Source organism: Xiphias gladius, chromosome 12, assembly GCF_016859285.1.
Source record: "Xiphias gladius isolate SHS-SW01 ecotype Sanya breed wild chromosome 12, ASM1685928v1, whole genome shotgun sequence".
NCBI lineage: Eukaryota > Metazoa > Chordata > Actinopteri > Istiophoriformes > Xiphiidae > Xiphias > Xiphias gladius.
The window spans coordinates 4,797,423-4,809,766 of record NC_053411.1 but is presented as its reverse complement, the minus strand read 5'-3'; the positions used below and the strand labels follow the sequence as shown (position 1 = coordinate 4,809,766).

The 12,344-nt window shown below is 40.9% G+C and overlaps 1 protein-coding gene across 3 annotated transcripts in view; it reads left to right on the top strand.

Moving 5' to 3' along the window:
* Nucleotides 1-12,344, top strand: part of dock11 (dedicator of cytokinesis 11) — a 60,931-nt gene that overhangs the window by 45,741 nt on the left and 2,846 nt on the right. For 2 of the 3 annotated variants that reach the window (XM_040140492.1, XM_040140491.1), the window contains 10 exons: nt 863-1,078; nt 2,735-2,792; nt 3,771-3,877; nt 4,086-4,208; nt 5,017-5,130; nt 7,238-7,384; nt 7,881-8,091; nt 9,014-9,204; nt 9,435-9,535; nt 9,664-9,802. In XM_040140492.1, the coding sequence (XP_039996426.1) occupies nt 863-1,078; nt 2,735-2,792; nt 3,771-3,877; nt 4,086-4,208; nt 5,017-5,130; nt 7,238-7,384; nt 7,881-8,091; nt 9,014-9,204; nt 9,435-9,535; nt 9,664-9,802 (1,407 nt within the window). Of the gene's footprint in view, nt 1-862; nt 1,079-1,189; nt 2,709-2,734; nt 2,793-3,770; nt 3,878-4,085; nt 4,209-5,016; nt 5,131-7,237; nt 7,385-7,880; nt 8,092-9,013; nt 9,205-9,434; nt 9,536-9,663; nt 9,803-12,344 lie in introns of those variants that run through there. The other variant, XM_040140493.1, reaches the window with a different exon arrangement.

Here is a 12,344-nt window from a genome sequence, read left to right as displayed (position 1 = left end):
CCTGTACCCAAACATGATAAAATATACAATAAAATAAAATGTAGGCTTAAAAAAGAACCAATCAAACTTTAGCTTGAGACGAGGAGCAAGATGTTCCAGTTTTTGACTCTTGCAAGACCAATGGAGCCAGAACGCACGGCATCTGATGAGACATGATGATGCTATTAAAAGCTGGAAAAAAAGCAAATTTTAATTGAAGTCAGAACATTTTTATGACGGGACTTTGTGGTGGGCTGGAAGTGTTTAAAAAAGTAAATAAATAAAAATTATTTATATATATTTATATTTCACAGCACACAGAAGAATTATTGGTTGCAGAAGTCTCATGATTATCATCTCAAAGTCTCTTGCACATCCATTAGGTCGAGTCTCCCCAGTCGTGTACCCAACATCCATCACATCATTGTTTTATCTGATTGTTTAACAGGAATGGATGTGTGAGAACAGTGGTAACACCGCTGGTAGTGCATAAAATGAGACCTGTGCACAACAGTCTGTTGCCCCAGTGCATGCTGGGAGGCTTCCCTACATGCCTACTTTGTGTAACTGCAATCTCTTAATCTGCGCTCATCCAGTCATATGAGCGCTGATCATGACTTTGATTATCTCATCTGTGCTCTTATTTCAAAATAAGAGAACAGTTATTCAAGATAATGCCTTCCAAAAAAAAATCAAGCTTCAAATTGCACTTAAAGAACTAAAATGAGCTGGATGAGGACTAACAAGACCATTTTAGCCTGACAACAACATATCGGATTGTTTAAACCACATTGGAAGAACAAGGCCATGTATGTATTTTTCTAATAGATTTGATCATGTCTTCACAAGACTGTGTCTGTTTGCTCGTCTCTGCATGATGCAGTCCACGGCATTCCCCTCGGAAGTGAAGGGTCTTACCAAGCGGATCCGTACAGTGCTGATGGCCACGGCCCAGATGAGAGAGCACGAGAAAGACCCAGAGATGCTGCTGGACCTCCAGTACAGTCTGGCCCGGTCCTACGCCAGCACCCCAGAACTGCGACGGACCTGGCTGGACAGCATGGCCCGAGCACACCTCAAGAACGGAGATCTCTCTGAGGTATCAACAGAGATTCTTCAAATACTATCTGCTTCACTTTGTGTCAAATATGTATATATCTGTCTCTTTATCTTTTATTGTTTTTGTTTCTTTATTGTTACCTTTGTCCAGATAACTCTCTCTATGAAACCGGAGAAGGAAGTCCTGGTTTTCCTGATTTAATGACCACTGCATCACTTTTAGACTTCTTTGCACATGATCTTATGTCCTTTTTTCTGTCACTTAGAGCAATAATCTCTCAAGACACACAAAGAGCAATCATTGGTGCCTCAAATATGTAAAATGACACACACAACCATGCTCAATATCAAAACCCAATGCCAAACACCTTACAACGTGTCCGACCTGAAGCAATCAGTCCCTCAGTCTCAGGTTTTGCCTCTCAGTTGGTGACTGGATTGTCTTGCTGTTAAAATTAAAGAGGGATGTTGGAGGTGGAGCACCAGAGAGTGAAACTGCGTTCGCAAAGTTGGGAATTGACATGATACCACTAGGATTCAAGGAGGCATTACACACCCCATATCTCTCCTTGGGCCAAGGCCATAGGCTGAACAAAACACTGTAATGACGTAACCACAATACAGTGTGATAACAATCTGGAGTGTATTCCCGCAGCATTTATGTTGTTTGTATAATGTCAATCATTAAACAGAGAGTTCAGGTCAAGGTTTTCATTAGTTTGTTGATGCTGCAACAAAAGTTAATTTTATTTTGATAAAAAAATTGGCTGTCTCCTGAAATGTTGTTTAACTTAAGGCTCCCCTCTACTACTACTGTACTCCAGTTGGGTTTTGATAACGGTGGAATTTTTGTATGAGGCGAGATTCCGTTGCGCGTCTCCACAGGCAGTGCAAAGGTCAAGGCTGACACAGAGACGGAGCCTGGGTGGTCCATCTGATGTACTGCTCATGTGCTTTTATTTATTTAATGCCAGAAAGGCTGAGAGCACTTTTCACAAACAGGAAAGACAAGATGACGGAGCAGCGAACCCAGCCTATCTAGCATAAAGCATTCCTTTGATAAATTTAGTTTTTTAAATTATTTCCTTATTCCATTTTACTTCATTTGTTGTTTTGCGTTGTTTTAATTTTTAATGAGTCATTTAATATTCCCTTTTTTTTGTTGTTTTGTTGTTTTTAACTGGAAACTAAACAATGAAATTCCTAGATCAGAAAAGAATCCTCTCAGTGCCACTCATTATAAGCAAAGACACAATTGGATATGCATCAGTATAGGATAAGGGAAACTCAAGGGTAACCGCAGGGATAAACACAGGTGAACTTTTTTCTTGGCAGCTGTCAGGCTTGTGCATGTCATTGCTTCAGAGGTGATAAGACACCAGATTAAGGGAAGGGCGTAGCAGGTATGTATAAGTCAGAATGTGGGAAATTTACAGTTGAAACAGTTAAACAAAATATAGCTGTCATCACGACAAATCAGTCACCGTAAAGCTACACAATGTGTTACGATGGCTTTTTTTATTGCGTATCACCACTGTAGCCGCAGACGGTAATTTCCCCTTTTTCTCCCTGACTCTGTTTTCCCATTTTAGTTTCATGTGAAGCCACATGCTCCCACTTTTGGTCTTGTGTTTTTTGCAACCCTTGCTGTAGAAACGTTCACTGAATCTGCCGTCATTGGTTGTCTTCTCCACAGGTGGCCATGTGTTACGTTCATGTGGCTGCACTGGTTGCAGAATACCTGCACAGGAAAAGTAAGGCCCGCACCCATCTATACGCACACACACACACACACACACAGAAAAACAATGCTTTATCTCCATTTTGTAGTTTACAAATATACTGTAACTTAGCACCAAGCAGCATGTGCAGTGGTAATACAGGGCCTTGTTGATTGAGCCATTGAGCGAAACAGTAGTTTGCTGAGAAGGACGTGGGAAAGGTATTTGCTTAAGGAGTTAACTGACTCTATGAGGATGTGACTACAAAGAGTATACACGAGCATACAATGCACCTAGCTTTCACCAGGAAAGCTCCACACTTTTTTTATAGAGTATTTTTGTCCTCCAGGAAGATTTGCCTGCATGGGTGATGAAAGACATGTCCAGTTTGTTCAGTGACTGTTGTTAGATACAGCATGCAAACACTCCACAGACTGATACTATTAGACTATCAGAGTGACATGCAGCCAAAACAAAGACACATACTGCTGTTGGGTTTTTTTTTTTTTTTAGAGCTGCTGTCCACTGTTATCTAATGCAAAACCTGCTGCCAAATAAGCCTCTAAACAAATGCGAGGTGGTGTTTATCTTTGAGTAATGCCAACGGACAAAGATAATTTATGAGGTGGAACACTTATAACAGCTAATACTTATCTCAAAATGTTAGACCAGAGACAGCAGCGTGCATGCAGTGCTTCTGCTTTCAACATGGGATTTATTATTAGTTATCACGCACCACCAAGCATGGCATAATATTTTAGCTCTGTCTGCAAAACGTTTTTACAAAACAGTTCAAACATCCATTGATGTGAGCCAATCGTTTGTCATGACCGGCACAGATTTGCGTTTGGATCTCCGTGAGTTTTCGTTGCTTTTAGAGCAAGTCGCTGAGACGCCGCGCCTGTGGCCGCCTCAAAACTTACGCGATGACACGCAGTACTGGTAGATGATTTCCTGTTGGGCACCCGTGTGAAGCAGTTTTTGAACTTCCCTTTGGTGTTCATTCATCAGAGTTGTTCCCCAGTGGCCTTGCCGCATTTAAGAAGATCACCTTGAATATCGATGAGGAGGCTGCCATGAAGGAAGACACCGGAATGCAAGATGTCTATTACACTGAGGTGTGACCATCAGCGCGTAATTTGCTTTCATGCATACGACATTCTGAAGTGACATTAATAAATTATGCAATATGTGCCTGTCGCAATGGTTATCAACAACTGTCAAGCGCCAAAGGCTGGCCTAGAAGGTCTGGTCAGATTCATAATGTGTTTACTTGTTTTTCGATCAGAGAGCTACTAATTTAATTCACAGCGTTGCCTGTTTCAGGAAGTCCTGGTGGAACACCTTGAGGTCTGTGTGGAGGCACTGTGGAAAGCCGAACGCTATGAGCTCATCACGCACATTGCCAAACTCATTATCCCCATTTATGAGAAGCGTCACGAATATGAGGTACCGTAACAAAATCCCTACGGTCACACAGATGTTTAATATATATTTTTATACATATATCTATATATATATGTATGTAGATAGAGAGATAGAGAGAGAGATAGATAGAGAGATAGATAGAGAGATAGATAGATATATATATATATATATAGATAGAGAGATAGATATATATATATAGATAGAGAGATAGATATAGATAGAGAGATAGATATAGATAGATAGATAGAGAGATAGATATAGATAGATAGATATAGATAGATAGATATAGATATAGATATATATAGATATAGATATAGATAGATAGATATAGATATAGATAGATATAGATAGATAGATATAGATAGATATATATATATATAGATATAGATATATATATAGATATAGATATATAGATATAGATATAGATAGATATAGATAGATAGATATATAGATATAGATATAGATATATAGATAGATATATAGATATATATATCTATATATATATATATATATATATATATATATATATATATAGATAGATAGATATAGATATATATCTATATCTCTATATCTATCTATATCTATATATCTATATGTATATGTATATGTATATATATATATATGTATGTATATGTATGTATTTGTGTTTGCACATATACATACACATATATGTGGAAAAATTGCAGACTTTAATTCTTGTATTTTGCAGAAGTTTGTTTGGACTTTACATAACTGGAATGCTTGTCTCTGCATGCACTGCCAAGTTGTTCCGATAAACAAACGACCACAAACTGGGTCAACTCTGATCCCAATTGTCCTGTTTTTCCAGAAACTAAGCCGACTGTACGACACCCTGCACCGAGCCTACAATAAGATAATGGAGGTGATACAGTCAGGCCGCAGGCTGCTTGGGACATACTTCAGGGTGGCTTTTTATGGACAGGTGAGGCCAACAAGCAGCTTCAAGGGCTCCTTTATTTAAGGTGTTACTTAGGACCGGCTCAGCGCAGGTCTGGTGTGCACAAACAGCAAGGGCGTTTTCAAACGCATGTGATTCACACAGCACTATGCTGCATGCGGAAGCACTGGGTAAAGTGCAGTGGAAAATCAAGTGGGTGTGGAGATGTACTATTCTCCTCCTAGTCAGTTAAGTAGGCTATATGAGCGTACAAAAAAATATGAATCATAATTATGCTGTATCACATTATATCATAGCTAAAATAAAAATGAGCTCCCATATTTGCTAGAAAGCTTTAGAAGAAAGACAGATATTTAGTACTAAGGAGAAGGGAGGGAACTTTATTGATTATTAGAGACATTCCATTGAATCCAGGTGGTCATATAATTAAAGTGGCAGAACACTGAGTTATGACCAATAGGATTGATGTGTGCGTCAGTGTGTGTGGTTCATTTGCACAAGTTAATGACGGTATTTAATTTGAATCATCGTGCGGAATGCCTCTGCACCACCGCAGCACTTCTCAAATTGGACGCAGCAGATTTATCACAGCTATGTACCCTGCTGCCGTCATATGGCTAAGGGGACGTAATTGACTGAAAAGGAAGGGTTGGCATACAGTACAAAGCAGCTGGATGACAGGTAATGGTGAGAATCACCATTTATGTGTGTTTTAGTGAAATTCATGCTAGATTGTATTAAACGTTTTTGTTTTTTTTTGTTTGTTTTTTGTATTGCTGATCATTTAGGTTGCCAAATCTTTCACCATATTATCAGCTGACTGATGCTGTGCTGAAAACATACTTGGTCTTGGTCCTTGGACTTGCTGCGAGCAACGTCCAGGAGCTAATTTTCTACCAAAATTCCAGCGTTGCCTCGCCGGAAACAAACTCCCATCTATTAGGTTTAGATCAAGCTACTTTGGCTTCGGAGCCATTGTTCGTAGGTGGGAAGCCTGTGAGGGATCGTGCCCTCGTTGCTTTGGTAGTTACTCCTACAGGTTGGTGGGGGTGCCCTTTACAGGTGGAGCTGGGCTTGTGGGGGATTACGCATTACATGTCCCTTGTTAAGGTCCTCTCTCCTCCCTCCTCCTCTGGCAAGTGAAAAGCAGCAACTGGCGACATCAGAGGGAGCCCATATCGGTGTACAACCTCTTTTTAAGCCAAAAGTAGAATTAGCAGTGATGAGGACTGCAGTCCATAAGGAACTCACCTTTCCAGATTGGGAGACAGTTTATAGACAGTGGTATTATTCATGTTTTGGGGCTTATAAAAAATAGTAGTAACGGACATTATCTGGCTCTGTATTGCTTTGGTGGACTGAGGCAAGAAAATCTAGTTATTCAACAGCAACTGAACAAATACAAAACAGGGTGTTCAATGTTATTCTAACCGATGAAAAGAGTGCATAGCAAACATGATGTGATGTGAAGGAATCTGCACCAGTCGCGTACTGGGTTTCACAGTGAAGTTCCCGCCAGCCTGTAATAAAACAATCCATTTGTTGTGATTGCACAGGGACTTGGTTATGAATACTGTGGAGAAGTTTCAGAAGGATAGAAATGTGTCAAATGCTGGTCCAAATCTGGAAGTAAAATGATCCAAGAGTGAATACTGTAGCAACAAAATGTTGTCCATAAATGTGCAACACAGTAAGTCTTCTCACCATGCAGAGATTAAATCTGCAGATCTTTGGTAACACAGCAAGACTGTGGAAGTCATACATTTAAAGTATTGCTGCAGTGGCATTAGAAATAAGACGTACTGGAGAAATGTGTTTTTTTTTAAGAGCAAAGGTGATTGATGTGTTTCAAATTACTTGAGACAAGAAAGGATATTCCTGAAGTTAAAAACAACAGAAACAAGCTGTATTTGTATGTCTAGTGTTTTTAAAAGGGTAGAATAAGTCATACCACTACATCTTCATGATGACTTTGGCGCTTAAAGTTTATTTGTATTGAAAACAAAAGAAACCATAATATTTCAAGATTTATTACTGAACCAAAGGGATTGTTGATGCATGTTTGATGATGATGCAAATCTCTTCCAGACTTCAGCTAGACATTAACTGAACAAAGACGTGTTTTGCACAGGGCTTCTTTGAGGAAGAGGACGGGAAGGAATACATTTACAAAGAGCCCAAGCTCACTGGCCTATCCGAAATCTCTCACCGGCTGCTGACACTCTATGGTGACAAGTTTGGGCCGGAAAACGTCAAGATAATTCAGGACTCAAACAAGGTACAGTAGATAAATGGAGAAAGGAAAGGGTGGAAGACATCTGTAATACATAGCCTTGATGTTTGGTTTCTGACAGGTTGCTATATTAGCTGAAAGAAAGACAGAAATGACAACTATTGTTTGTCCAGCATAATGTGGGAAATGCTCAGTTTCCTCTCCATTGAATTATTGTTAAGTCTCAGCGTACACGTTAAAAAGTGATTTCTTTGGCTGCTTTTATTGTGTAGGCTTCAGAAACTTTGTCTCTCGAAGAGTCAGTGGAGGCTGATGAGGCAACACGTGTTGTGGCAGCCAGGTGTGGAGGTCGGGGATATTATATCACCATGGGGATATTTAGAAAGTTTGAGTTGCTTTTGGGTGACGTTTTCATTATTCCTCACTTTCAGCAACTCTGATCTAAGCCCCGCCAATCTTAAACCGTTCTCCTGTTTGTGTAGGACATTTACACGCTGTACTCAACGCCTACATTTTATTAAAGGTGATGCCTTGCCCACAGGTAAACCCCAAAGACCTGGACCACAAGTTCGCCTACGTCCAGGTGACATTTGTCAAGCCGTACTTTGAGGAGAAGGATGCGCCCGAGAAGAAAACTGACTTTGAGAAGTGCCACAACATCAATCGCTTCGTGTTTGAGACGCCGTACACGCTGTCGGGGAAGAAACATGGCGGCGTGGAAGAGCAGTGCAAGAGGAGGATTGTGCTCACAAGTACAAGAAACGCTCTCACACACACATAAACACGTCGCTGTAGTGTTCCACATTTAGGGCCAACACTGATGTGCAGGCCTGTAGGATAAACTTCATACCGCCTCGGGTTTTCATGTGGTGAGAGGGTTTTTGTTTTATTTTTTTAAAATGCCCCATGTTTATCGCCCGAAAGGCTCACAGTATCTCATTTCAGAAAACACGCAATATTAATAATGCATTCATCTTTGCTATCGTGATGCCACATCTCAGAGACATCAAGGCAAAAACCTCAATCTTGTCCGTTTGAAGTCATAATTAACGTTTTGTAGGACAACTCGAGCAGATGTGAGTGGTTCCTTTTGTTTAGTAACTTTTGACTGTATACCTATTGCAAGTGTACTTGTGTGCAGGGCTCCGACCTCCTAAGTGGAAGTAAACATTAAAACAGCTGGTTGCCGGAGCAAGCGGCAGCTGGGTGTTAGAATCCCTCACCTGCATCCTGTTCAAGTATCGCCAGGCTTATCTCAAACTACTGACAATCACCTTCAAACAATATGATTCTTTCCTGTTAACCTAATACGTGTTGGTCTCATCGTGTGCAGGTAGTTGTGACCGAGAGAGACAATACTCAGCGTCACTTTGAATGAGCCTCACTGTAAACGAAAAGCAACAGATGGTTTCGCTCATTTCCCTGTTTGCTTCCCTTGGCACCAAAAGCAATATTGTGTGTTGATGTCACAGTGTGCTGTGAAGAGAAAAAACAAAAACAAAAAAAAAAAACATGTTTTTACAGAGTACTTCTGTCATCACATTTGGTTCCATGCAACAGTGAAACCAGGGATCACCTACACCCCTTTAAAGAAACACAACATCTGTTTTGTCTTTCACATTGTGACACTCCGCACGCATGACCCAACCGATTGGCCTGCCTTCTTATCCCCAGCTGCCAACGCCTTCCCCTACGTGAAGAAGCGCGTGGAGGTGGTGGGGGAGAAGCAGGTGGAGCTTAAGCCGGTGGATGTGGCCATAGATGAGATGAGGGCGCGGACAGCGGAGTTGAGCAAGCTCTGCTCCAGCCAGGAAGTGGACATGATCCAACTGCAGCTCAAACTGCAGGGCTGCGTCTCCGTGCAGGTAAAGGCTTGGGTCAACTCAGAGAAACGGCTAAGTGAAAAATTATCAACAACAAAATCGTCCCACCCACAATCGCTCTCTTGTATTGCCTGTTTAATTTAAATCTGGTACGGCGCAAAACTGGGCAGGGGGTGAGCAGTGGGGCGCCATGAGACAAAATGAAGGATGGCTAATGAGCGTTATGTGCGATTATGAGAATGCTTAACATTTTCAGACATGTTTCACTGCAGGTGAATGCAGGTCCCATGGCCTACGCCAGAGCATTCCTAGATGACAGTAAATCCAACCAGTCTGGTAACAAGAAAGTAAAAGATCTTAAGGACATTTTCAGGTACCTGTTTCCTTTTTCCTTAAACCTAAGTGACTGCTCACTTTAATTACTTTGTTTTACAGCGGTTTATACTGTGTAGTCATTTAAGTTTGTTATGAAGTGTATCATTCCATTTGTAACAATTGCAGGCGTTTTGTCGAGGCTTGCAGCGTGGCTCTAGACATAAACGAGCGTCTGATCAAAGAGGACCAGTTTGAGTACCACGAGGGCCTGAAGGCCAACTTTAAAGAAATGGTGAAGGAGCTGTCAGACATCATCCACGAACAGGTAATCTTATTCACTTGGGCCCAGCCCAGACAACAGTGAAATATTCTGTGGGCCTGAAATGTTCTTTTTTTCTCACACCAACCCTTTTGTTATAACATCAAGACACATGTGTTTTTATAAACGCTTGCTTTGATGTGCTATCAGAAAGATCACTGCAGTGGCCTGGAAAAATCTTACTTAACTCCATCTCTGTGCGTTCCTATCATTGGAACACGCTGGGTAGGTAGGCGAGACTAATTAGTTGTAGTTCTGTACATTACTGTGATTAAGGGCTGGTTCTTTCCTTAGTGTTTAGATTATATATCTCCTGTAACCATGTCGCATTCAGTTCATTCATACCTTAAAGTTCCTTAATAGTCCTTTTAAAAAGAATCAAGGTGTGATAGCGGCCGAGACAACACACCCCTTGAAAAGCTTTTAGCACAACTGCCTACACAGTTAAATACTGCTTGTTCAGTGAGGAAGATGTTTCTTTTCTTTATTCAAAATCAAAGTACACATACATCCAAATCATTATTTAAATGTCAAATTCTGGTGATATGGTTTCCATGCCCCTCTTTTCTCTGTCCACCACTAACCAAACAATTAAACATCTGTTTTTCAATATGGTTTATGACCCACCTATTTTATTGTGTCCCACATTATCCTGAGCTGCAGCAAATATGACGTTCATTGCACTGTGACTTATTTTTATAAATTACTTAAATAAAAAATGATCAGAATGAGGTGGAAGGGCAATAAAAAGCAACAGGCGGTAAACATTAATGATCCGCTTTTATTGGGGGGACAGAAAGAGCTATTAGCACTTATGTTCCATTAATATAGATCAGACTCGAACTGAGCCATAATGAGCTGCAATGGGAAGCTGTGTTGATTTACCATCATTGAAAACTGAATTTCCTTTAGAACATTTCCTGGAAAAGTGGTTCCCCGTGTCACAGAAAAAAGGCTCACACACTCATCTGCCCCTTGTCTTCAAATCCCTGTCAGTAGAATAAAGCAGATTCTACCAAGAGTGGAGGAATGGAAAAAGATGGGTTAGCTTCGCTGGCTAAAACCCTGACGGTAGAGACCGGATGCTCCCCTATAGCACTGTGTGAAGAGCTGTCGGCTGCTAGCTCAGGACTCGCTGAACTGCAGTCATTTTTATATTTAGGGGGATGGCACATAGCTTCACTGTTGCTCAACAAGATTTTGCAGTGTAATGTGTTCTCTTCCCATCAGTGGAATGTGTCATGGTTTTATTGCAGCACAACGTTCAGGGGTTCTGACTGTATTGTTAGATTGGATTTAGGTGTGTGACTTTTCCTACTGGCATTTGATTTTTACTCTAGCTGCTCTGAATTTACCAAGCTAACTAACTTTTTCTCTCTCCATTGTGCTGGCCCTTTAGCTTTAAGGAAAAACAGGTAACGTGATCATTAAGTGTATTAAATCTCAGTTTGTCTTGTTGTTCTTTTTTGACACACATTAATTATAAATCTGCGTTTTCTTAGTTCATTGCTTCCAGATATGTTATGGTTACATGCAACGGTAATCTAGATCTGTTCATCTGGATACACAGAATAAAACAGCAATCCGAATAGAAATACTTTAGAAAAAACATTAGGCAGTCTTTGATTTCCTCCTTTGCCAACCTGTCGGGTCACTCCAAGACATGAAAATGTTTATAATAACGCTTCAAAAACACCGGTACTACGGATGGTGTTGAAAACAATGCAAATGAGCGATGCCATTAATCAAATTATACTGACACACGCTCTAGTGTCATGGTTAGGGATGGAACGTTTTGTACGCCCACGCGTGTAAAAGCTATATCCTGGAAGCAGGTCTGCTGCTACCTCAGTTATTCCAACAAACAACCCAGGACAGTGGCAAATGAGCATGTCCATCCGGGTTTCTGCCCTCACCCCTTTATCTCAAATCGTGCTGCTGCGATCGTAGTGGTGAAACTCTGGAGACGTCCTCTAGAAATGAGAGAACGAAAGGTTTTTCGCTGATCGGATGGAGATGATATTGATCTGTTTGGATCTGCAGGATGCTGCCGTCCCACCACAAGTCAGCCCCGAACGTAAGCGGGTTCACCACGTTGAGGCCGACTGAGGCAATACAGAAAAGATGAGAACTTGCAAGCATGTTGAAATAGCAGGAAGGACACTACAGTTGAATCATATACTATCGGACTTCCTAAATAAAATAAAATGCTTGGTAGTGAGTCCAGTAACTTGATGGTAAGATTTTTGCAGAAGTTGAGTTTTCTACATGATTCTGAAGAGCGTCCTGTCATGTTACATAATGTTTGCCCTTTTCCCTTTTTACTGCAAATTTCACCATAGAGGTTCAGTTGAGGTCCGGGGTTGAGAGTCTTAGGGGCAGGGACTTTTGACAGGCTTGGCAGAGGTTTGATGTATGTTTTTATTGAAGACTGCATTTATGGCAAGTTGTAGCAGACCTTACCGGGATTTATTTCAGTTTAGAGGTTGCGGGGATGAATGCCCGACGGTTAGAAACAGTGACTTTTTTTTCATGTTTTTGCAAATCA